This window comes from Cotesia glomerata, linkage group LG8 (assembly GCF_020080835.1).
Source record: "Cotesia glomerata isolate CgM1 linkage group LG8, MPM_Cglom_v2.3, whole genome shotgun sequence".
NCBI lineage: Eukaryota > Metazoa > Arthropoda > Insecta > Hymenoptera > Braconidae > Cotesia > Cotesia glomerata.
Window position 1 is genome coordinate 16328329 of NC_058165.1, and position 21720 is coordinate 16350048.

Below are 21720 nucleotides of genomic sequence, written 5' to 3' on the forward strand. Positions count from 1 at the left end.
TTATAGCTATTAAATATTGTTATATAAAATTACTAATTATATATAACAATATTTAATTATATATTTATTACATCTAATTAATTATTCGGTAAATTTTATGGATAGAGTATTTAATATGATCCTACGCAATTCTCTGTAACCAATTAAAATGCAAAAAAAAATATCTAGATTTAATTTCACGACTATAACACCAGCGGTCACCCATCCAACTATTAACCCTGCTCAATGCTGCTTAACTTTGGTGACCTCCGTGCGTCTTGAAGTTTATGTCTGCTATGCTGCTATCTTAGATAATAATGATTCTATGATCTACATAATGTATCATATGAGTTTATCATAAATATAATATAAAAATGGATTTTATAATATATGTGGATAGTCATAATTCATAATTTATTTATTTTACCGAATCTCATTATAATATAACACTTATTTAAATAATAAAATAAATAATGATTTTAATATTAGGTAGTAGCAGAGCGGAACATAACATCTCATAGGAAATGTAACAAATTTTATATTTCAGAATTATTTAAACGTAATTATTATAAACATCATTTTACACTTTTTGTGATGACCAAAAAAAAAATTTTTTTTCAAAAAAAAAAATTTTATATATGTTAATTATATATAATCATGTATAATTATATATACTTATATATGGGACTATGTATAATCTTGCATGGCTGTATATTGCTCCATATATAGTCATATATAATTATATATGATTATTAGAGTGGTCCAAAAAAAACATTTTTATTTTTTTTTTCAAGTGCTGCTGTCTCAAAAACTTCTCTAAGGTATAAAAAAAATTCTCTCCAAACCGCAGCTTGATATTTCAATTGTTCATGAAGCTCAATGAATTTTTATTTTCCCATTTAAATAACACATAAAAAAATTTTATTTACGTTTTCATCCAGTAAAACTACGAAAAATAGTTATTTTCGATACGTATGCGCAAAGGTAGGTATTTTGGTAAGCTTGAAGTGACGTTACGAGGCTGAAATTATGAGTGCATTCTCAACAAAACTGAGTACGTTGTTATCGGTCGAGCGAAGCGAGACCAGATAAAACGTACTCAGTTTTATTGAGAATGTATTTATAATCTCAGACGAGTGTCATCACTTCAAGTTTATTACCAAAATGCCAACTTTTGCGGATTTGTATCGAACAAAATTTTTTGTAATAGCAATGGCGAAACTCGGATTTGAGAGGATGCAAATAAAATTTTATTCATTTATGAACTGTCACACGTAAATAAATGATAAACTAAAATATTAGTAAAATTGTTTACAAGAATCGACTTGTCGCCAAAATTTTTTTTTTTCGATTTATACTCTCCCTGGCGGACGATTGTAGGAAATAAACGAAACTAAATATCCTATAGTACTTTTTAGCATCCATGCGGAAATGTAGAGACAGATAAAGAGAGAGATGTCACTTATCCTTACCGGTGCGTGAAAAGTAGACTCAACTATAGATGGCCAGATATCCATCATTTTACCCCTCCTAACTATAGCTCGAAAATCCAAGTTTCGCGGTTGGTGTTACAAAAAATTTTTTTTTGTATTTTTCGCCAATTATTCTTGTAGGAAATTTAATTCTCTACAAAAAAGCACTGAGGTAGTTTTTTCGTAATCCTAACAAGTAAAAAGTTATTAAGCATTAAATACTCGCAATAAAAGAAAATTTAATCAGATATGATTTTAGAATCCATGTTGTATCACATTTTCTGTTTCAAAGTATTTGATTATGTAATTTATATTTTTTTCTTAAAAACATGGTATACAGTCTGATATCAGTCATTCAGTCTGGACCAGTGACAACAAATGACAATTTAATATATCGGTTTGTTTATTTGAACCACATGTTAAATGCACTGAAGGATATTACCAGACTTTGTAAATACTCTAACCACTGCTTAAAAAAATTAAACTAGATAATTTACTTTTAGCACTCTCTTGCGGCCTACATGAAGAAATATAGTAAATTAAATTTTTTGTTGACAATTAGTTTTTTACCTCAACCTAGCTGCACTTTAATAATTATGTCTTATAAGTCATATAAACTAAAATAAGAAATAACTAAAAAATTAAATCAGTCTCAAAGATTATATTGGTTGTATGTTTATTAGCAATTTCTTTATCCCGGCAATTTAGCTCTCTTTATAGTCAAGCTTATTTACTTAAATATGTGATGACTCCTGAGATAAGGCAGTTTTACGCACTAACTCTACCTGTTTATTTATCATTTTTTTTTTTTCAATGATTAAATTTAAAAATAAAAGAATCAATTCATGAAGGACTTCTATTTACGTACTCCTGCAAAGTTTCGTGATTTTTCATTCGGTCAAAAAGCGTCCCAGCATCATGTTCAAAATTTAAATATTCACCTGTCCTACCTGTCCTACATGTTCTTAAATAATAATGAATAAAAAAGCTTGCTCTTGATTCAGATTCCATAATGAAATTCAAGTTCAACTTTAAGAAATCACTGCTCATAGGAAAAAATATCCAAATTGTAATGAGAGAAATTATTCATCATTCTCAGTTAATACTTCACCAAAAGACATGTGTTAAATATATTAGAAACAGTCTAGTTTGATAAATTTTGAAATAAATACATGCAGTTACCGAAAAGTTTTCGAAAAGTTGCTTTGAAACTATCTTCGTTCAAATTTTCTTTTGTGCGAGTATTTAAAGCTCAATAACTTTTTACTCGTTAAGATTACGAAGAAACTACCTCAGTACTTTTTTGTAGAGAATTAAATTACCTACAAGAATAATTGACGAAAAATACAAAAAAAAATTTTTTTCGTAGTATTACCGGATGAAAACGTAAATAAAATTTTTTTACGTGTTATTTAAAAGGGGAAAATGAAAATTCATTGAGCTTCATGAAGAATTGAGATATCAAGCTGCGCTTTGAAGGGAATTTTTTTTATACCTTAGAGAAGCTTTTAAGATGATAGACAAAAAACTTTTTTTTTTGGTCCACTCTAATGATTATATATAATCTTATATACAATTCCATTTATAATCATGGATGATTATATATAATTATATATAATTGTATATGGAACTATATATAATCCTGCATGGCTATATATTGCTCCATATATAGTCATATATAATTATATATAATTGTATGTAATTATATACGTGATTCCATATATAATCATATATGATTATATACAATCATATATGATTATATGGAAAAATTTTTTCTCGGGCAACCAATAATGAGTTATGCTATCCACGGCAAGAGCATTTTTTTTTGAGACGTCAAAGGAGATGAGGTACTCAACGGCTGAGTTTTCGGAATTTTTAAATAAAAATTTCACAAAATACTGTTTAAATATATTTACATATATGTATCTTTGATATGCTGAATTGTTTAAATAAAATACATGATTGTATATACTAAAAAAAAAAAAAAAAAAAAAAACAGTAAAATACCCTTTTTTTAATAAATAGATAATTAATAATAATTACAATTTAAAACTTAATTACAGGTAACCGCGCAACACCACCAGCTCCCAGCCCAGCGCCAGTTCCTGAGAAGAAAAAGGAGGAAGAAGACGACGACGACACCTCTAGTTCCTCGGAAGAAACAGAAACAGAGACCGAGGAGTCTGAAACAGACACACGGACGTCTTCAGCGCCAGCTACCAGCGAACGCCGGGAAGTAGCCATGGCTAAGACCGACATCGGGCCGCTGTTGGCTCGCAGCGCTGAAGCGAGACGTGGCAGTAAAGAAGAATCACCGTCTACTAGGTTAGTTTATTTTTTTCATCATCTTCATCTCTAAAAATTGGTACTAAAATAATAAAATTATATTAATAAAAATATTTTAATGATAGATACTCATCTCCTCGTGGTAGTCCAGCTCTATCAGCATCCTCGCCAACAGGAACATCATCTCCAAGCGGCTATACCAGCAGGTTCGTAGCAATTGCTCACGACAATCACGACTTGTCTTCCAATTCCGTTAACACCCTGGACGATAATGTTGTACATTATAGCGGCGTTAATCGTAAAAACAGTGACCACGCATTATTATTAATGGGTGATAGTGTTAATAATGAATCCGCGAGTAATAATATTAATAATAATAATAATAATAATAATAATTGCATTAGTTTTACGGGTGAGAAGATATTAGCATCAAACGAACATTATTCCAGTGTCCCATCAATTGTCATTACCCCTGACGACAGCAAATTAATTAGTGTTAATCACCCTGACCTGACTGTATCGGTAGAAGAAAACGTTAATATTAATAACGGGACTGATAATAATAATATTAAATTAGATTTAATTCCATCTGAGAATAATCAAAGTGATTCCGCGAGCAATCAACCCGAGGCGTTGACCATTGGTAGTTATGAGCTCGGTAAGATGGTGGCTCAAGATGAAGGCAATTGGACGCTTGGTAGCATTAAAGAGGAGGATTATGATGAGGTACAAGGTGGAAGTAAAGCTGTTGAGGTTAGTTCTGATGAAATTGATAGTGAAGAAGAGTCTGAAATAAGGGATGTTAAGACTGGTTCGCATGAATCTTATCAAGAGACTAATGATGATCAAAAAGAGTTGAGAGGAAGAAATATTAAGGCTGGTTCTCATGAGTTAAATAGTGGAACTGTTAATGATCAAGAAAATTCTGAAAGAAAGAATGTTAAGGCTGATTTTCATGAATTAACAAATGAAATTAATGAACACGAAGATGACGATGAATTGAGTAATGTAAAGCCTGGTTCTAGCGAATTGAATAGTGAAACTGATGATCAAGAAGAATCTGATGATGAAACAAGTAATATCAAGGCTGGTTCGCATGAATTTAATGGTAAAAGTTTAAATGATCAAGAAGAATTTGAAAAAAGGAATGTTGTTGGTTTTAATGAATTAAATGATGAAATTGATAGTCTAGATGAGACTGATGATCACAGAAGTAATAGTAAGGCTGGTTCTTATGAATTTAATAGTAGACCTGTAAATGATCAGGAAAACTCTGAAAGAAGGAATATTAAGGCTAATTTTAATGAATTTAACAGTGGAATTGTTAATGATCAAAAAGAATCTAATAGAAAAAATATTGAGGCTAGATTTCATGAGTTAGAAAGAGGAACTTTTGATGATCGAGAAGGATCTAAAATAAATAATGAGGCTGATTCTAATGAATTAAATAGTAGAACTTTTAATGATCAAGAAGAAAATCAAAGAAAGAATGTTAAGGCACATGAATTTAATAAAGAGCCTGTTAATGTTGAAGATGAGTCTAAAAGAAGACATTTTAAGGCTGGTTTTCATGAATTGAATAATAAGATTGATAATCAAGTAAATGTTTTTAGATACAGTGATGAATTTAATGGTGAAAGTACATCTAATGAAAAAATAGTCAACAATGGTATTTCTGATAGATTGGAAGAAAAAAAGAAATTAAACGGGAAGAACTATTCTAACGAATTAGACGGACCCAACAATAAAAATGAGGATAATGTTTCTAACGGAAGGATTCTAGAAAATGGACAGTCAAGAAAAATGTCCCTGGAAATAGAAACAGAAGTAAGTGATGGAATATTGACCGACACTGAAGACTTGGGAGAAATTCTGTCCAGTGTAATAAAAAGCGCCAAGAAAATGGAACAAGAATACTCACTCAAACATAACCCTAAAGACGACGATTCAGAATCTGAATCAGAAGACTTACGAACTTTTTCTAAAAGCAACGACTCTGCCTCCGAAATGTCCGCGTCCTTTTCCACGAATGTGTCTGATAGGATCGACGATATCTTCAATAGAAATTCCATTAGCGAGGATTTATTTGATGAACAAGGGTGGATTGTCGCGGAAGAGGAGCTGCATCCTCCGAGTCTGAAGAGCCCAAGCCTCAACTCGAATTCTTCAAAGACTGATTTTTTTACCGACCTTAATTTAGATGCCAATTATTTCAAAGATGGCGACTTTTGGGGGACAAATGATGAAAAAAGTGAGGTTAAGCCGGAAAATGGCTGGCTGGAGAACGACTTGGAACAAACTTCTAGTACTAGTGTTCCTCCGCAAGATGGCGCGGCTGGTGAAGACCCAGATGGCGCTGTTGGGAAAGGAGACACGCATTACGGAGAAAGTACTGTTGATATTGCCAATGAAAATAATACCAATAATAATAATAATAATGATAATGATAATGATGATAATGGGAGAAGATCGGACAACAGGAATATACCAATGCAAATGGTAACCACTGTCTTCTGTGTTTCTGTATTGTGTTACGGCGTTCTAACGAATCTGTTCCTATGACAGCAGTTTGAAACAATGTCAATTAACACATCGATTTGTTTGTGTGAAAAGAATATCGTTGTCAAGATTTCACTAATACTTTCAGCGACTTGTTAATAATTATTATTAATAATGAATTTTATTATTTAAACGAATGGTCTTCGCCTCGTGCCGGGTTAGCATTAAAAAGAATTATCGATTATTTTTTTCGAAGCATTTTATCTTTTTTATAATTTGTGATAGTTATTCTTTGAATATTTAGATGTTTATTATCGTTGAATGCTAATATCCATGCCCGAATAATACTATTAATAATAATAATAACAATAATAATAACAATAATAATAATAGTAATAATAATTTTTAGATTTGTACTATTATAAAGTATAATTTTGTTTAATTTGAGTTTTTAAATCCTTGTAGTTGTTTTTTAATTGGTAAATTAAAGTTCGAACTGAGTTAAAACAATCAGCTGTTAATCTTCAGCCATTTTTTTTTCTCTGTTATTTTAGTGGCACCATTTAAAATTTAAATTTGAAAATTTACGCGGTAAATTTGGCGGGATTTTTTTTTAAATTTGAATATTAATTTTTTCAAATATATTGATGAAATTATTTTTTAATTATAATTAATAATTATTAATTATTGTCAATAATAGTAAAAATAATTAAAAACTACAATCTATTATTATTATATATTATTGTTATTCTTAACATTATTATTCAGCTGTTTAAAATTTTAATAAAAATAATAATAATAATACGCGTAACAAATTTGCTCAATTTATAAGCTTTTTATTTTATTTTATTAAATGTTTGTCTATCTCCTCTCAGTGTTTTACGCGTACTGTTATCGCTTTGCTGTAAACATTATATCAATAATAAATTAATAAAAAAAATTTATTATAAATCTTTATTTGTAATAAAAAAAATTATATAATAACAATAATAATAGTAATAATAAATTTTTTGTACAACGTTTGCTGTGTCCTTGTTCGTAACGTCAGTGTTGTGGTTAATAAACAGTCTTGTGATAACTCGTTTTATTTATTTCCCTTGTATTTAAAATTTCATTTATTTAAAACGTTTAACTACAAAATCAGGCCAAAGCAACTACAGACTCCCGTTAGTAAATTCTTTTTTTTTTTTTTCCTTTATATATATTTTTATTTTGGATTGTTTCTTGCGATTGGAATGTGCCAGTAGCAATTGCTTTTAAATTAAAATAGTAGAGGAGTTTTGTAGTAGAAATAGAAGTACTGGTTGGTATTTTTTCTTTTTTTTTTTTGCAAATTATAAAAAAACTCACGGATAAGTTAGCGTTTGTTTTTTTTTGCACACGCGCGACTACATTCTGAGAGGATACTGAGCGTGGAAGAAAAATTTAATGAAACAGTACGGTATAAATAGTATTTATGTGTCAAAAAAATAGTTTATTGCCAATCTTATTTATTTATAAATATAATGTTATTTATTTTTTTGTATTGGTTTTTTTTTTTTTTTTTTTAACATATGGCTTATGTCCAAAGTTTAATAGAGTAGTTATTTTTATTTAGAAGGGGTTAATCGGGTCAATGACAAATATTTTTGTTACGTAGAATATTTTTCGATTTAATCGTATGAAACTTTTTTTGCGCTGCAATTATTTTTTTATTTAAAAAATAAATTAATTGTAAAGAAATTTTCTTTAAAATTTTATTAATAATTTTTTTTTATTAAATTTTTTTAAAAATGGATTTTAAAGAAATTTTTATAAAAATTTTCTTTAAAAATTTCATGAATAATTTTTCCAATAAATTTTTTTGCAAAAAAATTAATTTTTAATAATTAAAAAATTAAATAATGATAAAATAATTTTCATAAAAATTTATTATTTAATAATTTTTTTTTTTTTTTAATAAAAAAATTAAAAATAATAAAATTTTATGAAAAATTTTTTCAAAAAAATTTTTTACAAAAAAATTAATTTTAAATAAATTTTTCTAAGAATTCTTTATAAAATTTCATAAAGAATTTTTCCAATAAATTTTTTTGCAAAAAAATTAATTTTAAATATATTTTTCTAAAAATTTTCTTTATAAAATTTTATTAAAAATTCTTTCTAATAAAATTTTATCAATTATTTTTTTAAAGAAAAAATTCGACTAAAATTTTTTACAGAATTTTTTAAATAAAATTTTGATAAAAAAAATTAACTAAAAAATTTTCAGTACGAATTTTTTTACAAATTTTTATTAAAAATATTTTTAAAAATTCTTTCGAATAAAATTTTATCAATAATTTTTTTAAAGAAAAAATTCAAACGAAATTTTATTAAAAATTTTTTTAATGAAATTTTGATAAAAAAATTGACTAAAAAAATTTCAGAAGGAATTTTTTACAAATTTTTATTGAAAATATTTTTTAAAAAATATTAATTGTAAAGAAATTTTATTAAAAATTTCATTCATAATTTTTTTTTGATAAATTTTTAATAAAAAAAATTAATTCTCTAGAAATTTGATCAAAAAATTTTATAATAATATTTTTTAAAAAATTATAAAAAAATTTTTCTAAATAAAATTAATTTAAAATTAATTTTTCACTAAAATTTTATCCAAAAAAAAAAAAACTAAAAGATAAAAAAATTTTCAGATTCCTGAACAAGAGCAGAAGTCAAGCGGCGGTAACAGCGCCGCGGGAACGAGAGCGTGAACGAGAACGAGAACCGGAACCGGAAGTCGAGCCACTGTCTCCGCGTTCACGTTACGCTGCTTTGAAAGAACGACGTCAACGAGTGGCACGCTCTCGAAGTTCCCACAATTTCGGCAACGACGACATCGACCTGGACGAAGACCCCCCGTCGCCCACCACCCAGTCTCCGAACGCGTACTTGGCAGCCAAATACGGAGCCGGCTCGGAACTGGCCCGGAGCCGCAGCACGCATGCCCTCAAGTCCCGCGAACCAAGTCCCGAACGCGAGCGCCCCGGTGCGGAGAAAGATGGCGCTGCACTCAGTTCCTGGGCGAGGTACCTCAAGAACAAGTACGGGAACCGCAGCACCAAGGACAAAGAGCCGACTTCTACGTCAGCGATTCCTTCCTCCAGGTACTTCAATTTTATAGTTTTAATCAAGTGATTAAAAGAAAATTTTATCTTAAATAAAAAATTAATTTATTTTATTTCTTGTCTTAGCACAAGTGCTGCCTCGCGAAGACTTTCTCTGGGATTGCCACTCAGACATGCCGGGCAAACTTCATTCGAATCTTCTGATGACGACCAAAAAAACCCGTCAGGCTCCCCCACGTCTCCTACAGCAGCTCACGGTATCCCCGCGGTAGCAGGTTCCTCCACTAGGTAATTATATTATTATTATTAGAACAAAAGAAATTATAATTTTAATCATGTCCAAGGTTGAGCAAAGAAATTTTCTACTTTTAATGTTTTTAAATTAAAATTTTGGAAAAATGATAAGAGATATAAGCGTATCCGGGTGTTACACTTATCGAGACCTTTCATTTGAATATCCACACGAATTTTTTATATATTTTATATATTTCACAAATGTGAGAAATATCATATATATAAAATACAGTGGATTCTCGGTAACTCGAACCTTGTTAAATCGAAATCCTCAGTAACTCGAAAAAAATTTGTATTCCCTTCCGCTGAACTCTTAAATATGCGATATCTCGAATTATTTAGACTTTGTAACTCGAACTTAGTATCGTTTCCCTTCCAATATCGATAAGGGATATTTATACTCCATAACTTGAATTTTTAAAGTAAAACTCTATAAGTCGAAGTTAGTAAAATATAAAGACGTTTTTCTCCGAACTGTCCAAGCTTATAGCAATAAAATCTAAATTCCTATAGGAATGTTCAATGCTTCACGGAAAAAAGAAAACTCGAAAAATTACAGTATATAATGAAACGTAGCACTTCGTGATGAAAACTGGAAAAATTACAGTTTCAGATTGTAATTATTACAGATTTTATAAGAATTACATTGTAGAATTTAATATTTACATTGAAATCTCTCAAAATTAAATTCAATTTTTGAATTTAGAAAAATGTTATTTCAAATTGTAATTTTTCTAGTTTTTATTATGACGGTAATTATTCTGATAATTATTACTGTAATTATTCCTGTTTTCTTTTTTCCATATTTTTATATTTTTGTTTGTAATGTATACTTTCTCTTTACGTTATTTTCTTGCAAATCAGAAGTTCGAGTTATCGAGAGTCCACTGTATATGAATAAAATCGTGTGCGTACTCAAATGAAAGGACTCGATGAGCATAACATCAGGATGAGCTTATGTCTTGAAAAATGTCAATAATTAAGAACGGACGTTGTATTTTGTCTACCGATGATATTTTTAACGATATAAGCTCATTTTGGAGTTACACTTATCGAAACCTTTCATTTAAGTACGCACAAGATTTTTTTCATATATTTTATATAAATGATATTTCTCATATTTGTGAAATATATAAAATATATAAAAAAATTCGTGTAGGTATTCAAATGAAAGATCTCGATGAGCATAACATCAGGATGAGCTTATGTTTTAAAAAAATGTCAATAATTAAGAAATGACATCGTATTTTGTCTACCGACGATATTCTTAACGATATAAGCTCATCTTGGAGTTACACTTATCGAGACCTTTCATTTGAATTCTCACAAGAATTTTTTATATATTTTATATATTTCACAAACATGCGAAATATCATATATATAAAATCTATTATTAAAAAGTTTATGCGGCGTTTTCATTGTTGTCGCTTTTCGTTGCTATGATAACCATGTTGGCAACGGTCAAATATTAATGAATAAAATTTGTAAAAATATTGATTTATTAAATTGTCGATAATAAACATCTTGGCAGAAGTGCGCAAATCGCGCTCGATTTTCTGGTAATCCAAAATTTTGGCTTTGATCTTTTTTGAAAACATTGGGCCATCAAATACTTTGAAAGTTTAACTTGACATTACATTTTTTGGCAAATGGTAAGAGAAAAGGAAGAATTGATAAAGACTTTTTTGTTAGGAATCGAATTTTTTACAATAAAGGTTTTTCATGATTTTTTTCATATTTTTGATATATAGTCCAGAATTTTAATTTTAATCTTTGCTAAACACATGGTCCAATCAAATATTTTGAAATTCGAATTCTGACTCAATGCTAAAAAATAGAGCAAGGGGGAGAGAGAAACTGATTAGGGCCTTTTTAGGCCTTTTTTGTCGGAAACTGAATTTTCTACAAAAAAGATTTATCAATTTTTCGAATTTTTTAAATTTAATCCAAAATTTCGATCCACAGATTCGGTAGAATCTGGCGCCAAGTTCCGTTCAAATCTGCTATAAACGGAGCGCCAGACTACCGACTATGTTTACTGTAAGCAGAACGGTATTTTGAGGTTGCAAAATTTTATTTAATTCTACGGTACTTTTTTTTTCTAAATTGTATATTATAACAGTAATTCATACTTTATTTGACTGTTATTAATTAATTATATTCACTTATAACAATTAATCTAATTGAAATTATTAAATTTAATCAGCACAAACTATAGCAACGCAAAAATTTCGATCCTGACTTTTTTTCGATGGGCAAAGTGATCTGCCACAGACTAAATAATTCGAGAATGCATAGTAATCCTTCATTAGATGGGAAACTACAGTTAAAAAAGATATTTCACAGCTTGCATCTACACCCGCCAGGGTGCGCTGGAATTATTTTTACATAAACTGTAGTTTCAAGGGGATAGTTTGCTATAAAAAATGCAACCAACGCGAGATTTAAGTTGGTACCAATTGTAAATTTTTATTATAATTACAAAAAATACTAAAATCCGAACAAAAACAGTTTCACTGTAAAAATCGCGCCAAGTCCACGTTCATAAGACCATTAAGAAAAAAAATTTGTTTTTTCTTTACAAAAATATATAAAATAAAAAAATAAAAAAATCCAAGTAACCGATATGATTGTTTATGATTTTCGGAAATTAAAAAAAATTGTGTTATAAATTTAAAAATTAAGAAAAAAATTTTGGAACGTACTTGGTGTGCGTCATTGTGTATTTAAATTTTTTTAAAGTCCTAGTAAATAGATTTTACGAATTTCATTAAAAGTAAAATATTTTGCAACCGCGCACACTAAATATGTTCCAAATTTTTTTTTTAATTTTTAAATTTGTAACAAAATTTTTTTTAATTTCCGAAAATCATAAACAATCATATCGGTTACTTGGATTTTTTAATTTTTTTATTTTATATATTTTTGTAAAGAAAAAAACAAATTTTTTTTTCTTAATACTCTTATGAACGTGGACTTGGCGCGATTTTTTACAGTGAAACTGTTTTTGTTCGGATTTTAAAATTCTTCAAACATATGGCCTAATAAAATACTCTAAAAATTGAATTTTCAATTGAAATTCTGATTAAATGATAAGAAATAACGCCAGAAAATTGATAAGGAACTTTTTTGTGAAGAATTAAATTTCTTACAAAAAAAGTCTCTTATGAGTTTTTTGTATTTTGTAGCAAATATTAATAATAATGTGCAGGTTTGATTGATTAATAACAACTAGATGTTTTTAACTCAGTGTATTATTAGTAACTGACTTACAAATATTATTTTATTCAAGTACAAACATAATAATATATATAGAAGTAATGAGTCATTGTCAAATCCTATTACAATCATTAGTAAATCCAAGGAAAGGATTATAAAGGTATATGAAAAGAATTGGATTGTACTTTGGAATTCAACATATTTCCAATATTTAGCTGCTTAAATAAATATCTTTGATCGGCAAAGCTTATAATTAAAAATTAATAAATAATTTATTACTTGAAATAAGATTATAAAAATAATTATAGGAATCAGTACCTGCTAAAGCGGAAACAGTTGCTGAAATTCGGGATGCGGGGGAGCGGAGCCGGATGTTTCACCTGGCCTCGCGGCCTGGCTGTTGGTCCTGACAATTCGATCGTCGTGGCAGATAGCTCCAACCACCGGGTACAAGTCTTCGACGGAAACGGAAATTTCGTCAAAGAGTTCGGTACCTACGGAAGCGGCGAAGGCGAGTTCGATTGTCTAGCCGGAGTCGCAGTTAACCGGATCGGCCAGTTCATCATTGCCGACCGGTACAATCACAGAATCCAAGTTCTCGATCCATCAGGAAGGTTCTTGCGTGCCTTCGGGTCACAAGGCACGGGCGATGGACGATTCAACTATCCCTGGGGCATCACTACTGATGCATTAGGATTCATCTATGTTTGTGACAAAGAAAATCATCGTGTTCAGGTCAGTTTAAATGCCTGATATTTTTTAAATATGCGAGAAATTATTTTATTGCAAAAAAAAATTAATTTTATTGTAAAAAATGCGGGGGTTGTTTTTTCAAATATTTTGTTAATGACTCGACTTGAATCAATATCCGAAAATAAAATATATACAGCAATTAACATCAAGCACCCCGAGCTTTTTTACGATAAAATTAATTTTTTTGTTAAATTCAAAGCATCTATCATTGACAGTCTATTTAATTTTATTATTTCATTATTAAAATCTGTTAAAAATCACAATTTTTTATATTTCATGTTAAATTTACATATTTTTAAAATTAAAAAATAGTAAAATTTAATTCCAAGGTATAAAATATTTACCGCAAAAAAATTTCATTTTTTAAAGTAGGCCAAAACTGCTTATACGTTTGTAATTTCTTAACAATGTTGTTAAGAAAGGTCTTATTTTTAAATCCAGATTTCTCAATGTTTTTTTTTTTATGTAATTGCATTGTTTAAAATTATTTTAGATTATTTAGAGTTTAAATAACCATATAATCATTTATTTATACTTTATCGAGTTAAAATTAATTTTAAAAAAAATTTGGAAAATCCAAAAGTGCACGCCTCATACGGCTCATTCATTTTTTAAGAAAAAATAAATTGTGTAATTGATAAAAAAAAAGAAAATTATAATTAAGTAATTTCTTACAGAGTATTTTTTTTTTTTTTAATATCAGCGCCCTTTTTTCTTGTTATATGCGCACGCAGTCTAAAAAAATCTAGCTTTATCAAGTGGCGCCATAGTTTTCACGTGACAATTAAGAAAAATTCGTTTGTCTTTGTACGGTTATATCAAAATCAATTTTAATAAAAATTCAATTTAAAAAAAAAATACGTAAACTAGGCTACTGATATGAAATACGGACCCAGTTCATCACATTCGTAAACTAATAAAAAAGATCCGGTCTTGAAATATCAATTTGTTCGGGAGTAATCATTGGTACATCCAAAATGGGGTGACATCCGGACGTCCACGTAAAATTTTTTTCAAAACGTTTTTTTTTTTTCAAAATAGCTACATGAAATGATTTTAGAAAGTAAAAGATGGTTTAATTTAAGTGTTTTCTCCGTGTGCATCTACTTATATTATTGTATAAGTGTAATATGGTTGTGATCGAGACATTTAAAGATATTACAAAATTGCTTGACCTTGACGAGTCGAGTATAAAGCACAACCTCACGCGCTTCGCGCTATGAGGTGTGCAATAGCGGATGTCAATGATGGGGACACAAAAATTAACTTGCGTAAACTAACGACATAGGCCATAATGTAAAGTAACCTAACTCCCTCAACATACATATCAACGTAATAATCTTTACAAACTGTCATGTGATTTTATAAGAATCAAAGTATTTAAGATTAGAAAAAATTACTAAAAGAAACCTGGTAAAAAATATAGAAAAGCTAGGTCTTAAACGAATTTTAAATTAATAAAAATTATTGATAGTTTTGCATTAGTTAGTAAAAATTATTATTGTTAATATGAATTTAACTGTTATAAAAGACCTGTCAATAATAGGGTCAATGGTATGTCAATAATTGGCTCTTTGAATTTTTTGCGTTGTCAATAATACATACATTCGACTTGTTGGTTTTAAGTTGATGTAATAATTATTAAATTTATTGCTATTAAAGTTAATTAATTATATTATATAAGTAAAAACAATGATTTAGGTGTCCTATAAGAAAAAAGTTGACAATATTGACTTGAAACACGATAAAAAAATTCAAATATTCATGATTTCTCTTATAGTGTCAATAATGAGGGCTTTTACCTTATACTTGTTTTAAAATAGTAAAAGGTAGAAAGCGTCCCTAGTTGATGCAACCTTGGTCATATGCTTGTCTCAAAGATTAAGTTATGGATGTGTTAGTAGACGCGTTAGTACTTGGCGCAAGACACTACCGTGTCTTCGGTTATAAAAAAACCGGAAATTCTGTCGATCCTGATCAGGAAAATGGGACAAACTTATTAAATAATTGTATTGTTATCGGTTCTAGATAAGTGTGCAAAGTTTTTACTTAATCCGACGTTTTTGAGTCGCCGAAAATCAAGTTCAAAGATTCCGTTACAAACACAGATGCATAGATGCATAGATACACAGGTGGAGCTAGTAAAAACGTGTTAAAAAGTGGCAGATTAAAAAAATTTACTAAGATATTTAAAATTTTTCTTTTGAAATTGAAAAGCATTTTAAAAATTTAATAATGGTCGTATAAATTAATTAGACGTACTCACCCCTATATTATATAATACTTGCAGGTGTTCCAGTCCGATGGAACATTCGTCGGAAAGTTCGGTTCCTGCGGCAGCGGCCGCGGACAGTTGGAACATCCGCACTACATCGCGGTCAGCAACACGAACCGAGTGATCGTCAGCGACAGCAACAACCACCGGATCCAGATCTTTGACGTCGGTGGTCGCGTTCTGACCGCCTTCGGTTCCGAGGGTTCCGACGACGGACAGTTCAAATTCCCAAGAGGTGTCGCTGTCGACGACCAGGGATACATTATTGTCGCGGATTCCGGGAACAACCGGATCCAGATCTTCACTCCAGACGGCTTGTTCCTCAGAGCCTTCGGGAACTGGGGAAGCGGTGACGCTGAATTCAAAGGCCTAGAGGGCGTTGCTGTTACTTCTGTTGGGAACATTGTTGTTTGCGACCGCGAAAATCACCGAGTTCAAATTTTCTAATCTTTATTTCTGCTTTATTTTATTTATCATTGTTATTATTATTATTATTATTATTATTATTATTATTATTATTATTATTATATTTATTAACTACTATACGTATAAATTTTAATTTATATGTTAATTATTAATTTATAATAATGAAATTATTATTATTATTATTACTATTATTATTATTGTTATTTTAAAATAATAATAATAATAATAATAAAAATGAGTAATTTGTACGTGACAAAAGTTTTTACTGTTTGTATGCTTTAGAATTGTCTCGCTATTAAACGTTAAAAAAGTAAATTTTTATTATCATATCAATCTTTTAATTCTCAATTTTAATTATGATTATGAGTTACAAAGCGCTTGCATTTTTTCTGTCGTTAAATGTATTAAATCATTAAAAGAAAAAACAAATTTTTAAATAAATTGTTAAAACTAATTCCAATCATTTTTTTTATTGCTATAAGTCCAAAAAAATTTTAACTTTGACGAAGAATTTTTTTTGGCGTTTTTTCACGTTCCAGGCAAAGTAGGACAATTTCCCTCAAAAAAAAAAAATAAATAAATTTATCGTACACTCCTATGGCACCTTAGATGGCTACCGGGAGACTTATAGGGGTAAAAATATTATATTTTTTTTTTTGGAATCGACATATTTTTGTCTGAAACATGCAATTATTCAGACAAAAATTTCCAATTTGTGTCTAGTCTCCATATACAAGTATTTAACTCCAAAAAAATCATTTTTTGATGTGTTTTTTTTTATATAAAAAAAACTTTTTTAACTTCCCGCTACGAAAATCGAAGATTTTCAAAAATCGGGAAGTTATTGTTTTCACCCCGTTTTGCAAAAACCAAGTTTTCATCAGATCTCGACGTTTAAAGGTCACAGGAAGCTTCCCTGACTATCCCCGCGAGGTTGTCACGGTGTCTGTATGTATGTGTGTGTGTGTGTGTGTTTTTTTTTCTTGTAAGGGGGGGAAATCCTTTTTACGGATTCTAGGCATAGCTGTTTGGCCTGGATATGTGGCGACTCGACGCAGCGTCATACTAACTCGACACTAACGCCCCTACCCACTAAACCCTAAACCCCTTTTCCTTCTTTCCTCTAATCCCTCATGGAAACCGCCGTCAGGCATTACTTCGTGAAGGGAGGATCTAGCTACTGCTCTTCCTTCTGGTGGCTAAGGTGTTAACTATCTTCCTTCTATCTTCTGCTATTTGCTCTTTTTCTTTCGGTGGAACGCAAGTCTTTAAGGACTTCTGTTGCAAACGTGTTGGTAGCGTTCCAGGCAGCTTCTGATGACAACATTGCTTCTACTAGTGAATCTGGTTGCATTCTCTGGTTCAGGATCCTCTCCAGTTCTTCACGCTGTGGATCGAAACGAGGACATACAAAGAAGACGTGCTCCGCGTCTTCAGCAGCTCCTGGGCAGGACGGGCACTCCGAAGAGTCATCTTGCTTAAAGCGGTGTAGATACTCTCGAAAACACCCATGTCCCGACAACATCTGCGTAAGATAGTAATTGACCTCACCGTGATTCCGGTTAAGCCAAATGTCGATCCGAGGTATGAGACGGTGCGTCCACCTACCCTTCTCTGCAGCATCCCATTGTAGTTGCCATCGGCCTATGCTCTTCTGCCGTTCTTCAATTCTAAGTTCTTCCGGGCTCAGTGCAGTTGACCTTTTTCGTTGGTAAAGGGCCCGTCTTTCCTCTGCTAGAACTCTAAGAGGTAGGGTTCCAGCAATGACGCACACTGCTTCTTCTGATATAGTGCGGAAGGCACTAGCTACTCGTAGAGCACTCAGTCGGTATATTGGTCCAGCTTTTCTCCATGATTCTTGGGTTTCCAGTGCATCAGCCCAAATGGATATTCCGTAAGTGAGCACTGATGTGACTACTGATGACAATAGTAGCCTCCTGCTCTGCATTGGGCCTCCGATGTTAGGCATCAGCCGTGCGAGACTAGCCCTCACTACTGACGCTTTGGCACTGACATGTTCCACCTGCTGTTTGAAGTTGAGTCGTGCATCCAGCATCACTCCCAGATAACGGATAAATGGTTGTGATGTGATTTCTTGTTCTCCGACTCTCAACTTGATGGTTTCTACCATTTTTCTGCTGGTGATGAGCACTGCCTCGGTTTTATGCTTGGCTAGTTGCAAGTTCATCATGTCCATCCACAAATTGACTCGTCTGAATGTAATATCAAATGCCATTTCTATCTCTTCGAGGTGCTTTGCGACAATCACGACAGCTACGTCATCCGCATATGCTACAAGTTTGACTCCCGTAGGCAATGCTATTCTCAGGAGGCCATCATACATGATGTTCCATAGCAGAGGACCTAAGACTGATCCCTGTGGCACTCCTCCAGAGATTTCGTACACTTCCGTACCATTCGTCGTGTCATATTTCAGGAGCCTGTTCGTGAAGGAGCTCCCTACTATTCTGCGAAGGTAGCCTGGTATGTTTCGTCCTTCTAGAGCCCGCATAACGCAGTCCCAGTTAGCGGAGTTGAAGGCATTCTTGATGTCCAAAGCAGCCACCAAGCAGTATTTCTTCTTTCCACCTTTCCATCTCGTTCCGGCGATTGCATCCTTGGCTATATCAACAACCAATTTGATAGCATCCAGAGTTGACCGTCTTTTCGGAAACCAAACTGGTTCTCTGCTAGGAGTGGATCGACTAAAAGCTTCTATTCTCTGATGAATTATGCGCTCGAATATCTTGCCGGCCGTGTCTAACATGCAGAGTGGTCGGTAGGATGACGGTTCTTCCGGCGGCTTTTTCCCCTTCGGAAGTAACACTAGCCGTTGCTGTTTCCACTTCTGGGGAAAAGTCCCTTCCTTCAGGCATGTATCGTAAACGTCCAGGAATAATGTTGGTGCTGCCCTAAGGATGGATTTCAGGGCAATATTAGGAATTCCGTCCAATCCCGACGCCTTATTATTCCCTACTCGATTGCCTGCCTCTATCAACTCGTCCAACATGATAGTTGGGATGTCTTCAGAATTGAGCTGCTCCAACTTGCAGGTGAATACCAGCTGTTGGGGAAACAACGTAGTAACAATCTTCTCTAGGAGTTGTGGACACGTAGGTGATGGCATTGGTTGGCATTTCAAGTGGGTCATAACCACCTTATACGGTCTGCCCCATGGATCTTTCTCGACTTCTGCGACCAGTTCCTTCCAGCAACGTCTTTTGCTTTCTTTGATGGCTCTGTTCAGTTCTCGACGGGCCTTTTTATACTCTGCCAACAGCTCTGCGGAGTTAGATCGTCTGTAGCCACGCTGAGACTTTCTTCTTTTTTTAAGACACTTTGAGCGTAGAATGCTAATGTGATCGTTCCACCAGTGCATTGAAGGTCTTGAATTTATGCGACGTTTCCGAGACATACTAGCGTCGCAAGCCTGGGTGACTCTTCTCATTAGGTCCTTGGTCTTCTCTTCAGCAGTTTCTACGATGATCGGATTGCAGTCTAAGGCTACTACTAAAGCAGTGGGGTCGAGAGACTTAACTTTCCACCCAACCGCGCTAGCGCTCCTGTTGTCTCTTGTTAGTTTCTGGCCAGTTGATATTTCCCATAGTATCGCACTATGGTCGCTGGCTGTATAGATGTTCAATACTTTCCAAGAAAAACCTCTTCGAGCTAAGCAACTGCTGACAAATGTAAGGTCGACAGTTGAGTTTGCCTCTCCCTTAGTATACGTTGGCGTGTCACCGGTATTAAGAAGGATCACGTCCAGAGTGGCCATTGCCTCGAGAAGTGCTTTTCCACGTGTATTAGTGAACTTGCTGCCCCAGTCTGTTGCCCAGGAATTGAAGTCACCAGCTATTGCCACGGGAAAGTGTTTTCTTGCGTCCTTAGTTAGCCGATCAAGGAAGTCTTCAAAATGGTCATTAGAGAGACTAGGTGGTGCATAGCAACTGTAGAAGCGGATGCCATCTACCCATGCTGCTACGAAGCCAGCTTCTTTATTGTTGACTGTTCTCTGAAAAGGACATTTACCGCAGGACCAGATGACGGCTTTGTTAGTGCTGTCAGATTCCCAGGGTTGGTTACTCAGATGTCTATAAGGCTCACTTATAAGTGCTACATCTGCCTCTAATTCGCGCACAGTTTGCATGAGCAGGTCATGCGCAGCCTCACAATGATTGAGGTTGAGCTGCACTATCTTCATGTTCTTGGCTTCGTTATCTTCTGGAGCGCTTCTTGGAAGATGGGGCATCTGTTCGTGCCTGCATGGTGAGTGGCCTGTTCTACGCCGTGCCGTTCAAAGCACAGTGCACATTTAGCTGGATTTTTACAATCAGCAATTTTGTGTCCTTCTTTTCCGCACCTTATGCAGAGTTTAGACCGGTCGACTTCGCTTTTGCACTGCGATCCGAAGTGCCCAAAGTGCCAGCATTTGAAGCATTGTATGGGTCTCTTCGTTGCTCTCATTCGGCAATTAGACCAGCCTATCCTTATTTTGCAGTTTCCCTCCAGTAACTTTTGTGCTGCAGCTGCTGGTAGTGACACTGTGGCTGTCTGTGTACCTCTAAAGGCTTTACGGATCTTGATTGCCTCTAGTGGGATTTCACAACTTTCTCCAGCTTCCCTGTTTAGAGCGGTCTGAATATGCTCTTTCGTCGTGTCGTCATCGACATCTCGGATCTCGATGGTCTCCTGTGGCCCTTTGCAAATCACTTTGGCCTCCTCCTTAAGGATGTCCGCGATCGTCTTTTGCAGACCTTGGCCTTTGTCAGTGCTCTTCCTCGAAATCGTGATCAACAAGTCCCCACTTCTGGTCTTGTTGATCTTATCCACAGTTGAACGAACCTGCTCATCTGCGACGTCCTGCTTTATACTACCCAGAATCTCGGCATACTTTCTTTTCTCGGCCGGGCGGATGATCAGTGCGTCGGGTCTGATCCATTTGCGTGGTTTTTTCTGCTTAGGCTCTGGCCTGGGCTCCTTCGGCGGTGTGTGTGTGTGAAAGTATGTAAACCGCTTATAACTTTTGAACGGATTGACCGATTTCATCGCGGTTGGTGCCATTCGAAAGGGCTTGACCAAACTTAGATTTTAAAAACTATTTGGACCGATTCAGATAAATAGATTTTGAGAAATCTTCAAAAAACTGAAAAAAAAATTTTTTTCAAATGTGGTTTTTTTGGAATAACTTTTAAACGGCTTGATGGTTCAATTCCAAAAACTAATCAGCTTTTAACCTCAAAAAACCACATCGATCGCCACCAGTCCGGTCAAAATCGGTTGATTCGTTCGAGAGATATCGTGAATGAAAGGAAACCGAAAAAAGTGTTTTTTCGGAATAACTCCAAAATTCCTAGCGCGATCAATTCAAAATTTAAGATTCATAGTGAGGCTTAAAAAACTGCGTCGAATGCTGCCAACCGCGTGAAAA

General features: G+C 32.9%; 1 protein-coding gene across 6 annotated transcripts in view; it reads left to right on the forward strand.

Moving 5' to 3' along the window:
• LOC123270361 (RING finger protein nhl-1) overlaps positions 1-16352 on the forward strand; it is a 44999-nt gene extending 28647 nt beyond the window's left edge. For all 6 annotated transcript variants that reach the window (XM_044736371.1, XM_044736370.1, XM_044736375.1 and 3 more), the window contains 6 exons: positions 3515-3776; positions 3863-3943; positions 8912-9364; positions 9452-9613; positions 13147-13573; positions 15882-16352. In XM_044736371.1, the coding sequence (XP_044592306.1) occupies positions 3515-3776; positions 3863-3943; positions 8912-9364; positions 9452-9613; positions 13147-13573; positions 15882-16313 (1817 nt within the window). In that variant the 3' untranslated portion in view covers positions 16314-16352. The remainder of the gene's footprint in view (positions 1-3514; positions 3777-3862; positions 3944-8911; positions 9365-9451; positions 9614-13146; positions 13574-15881) is intronic.
• Positions 16353-21720: the final 5368 nt, after the last annotated feature.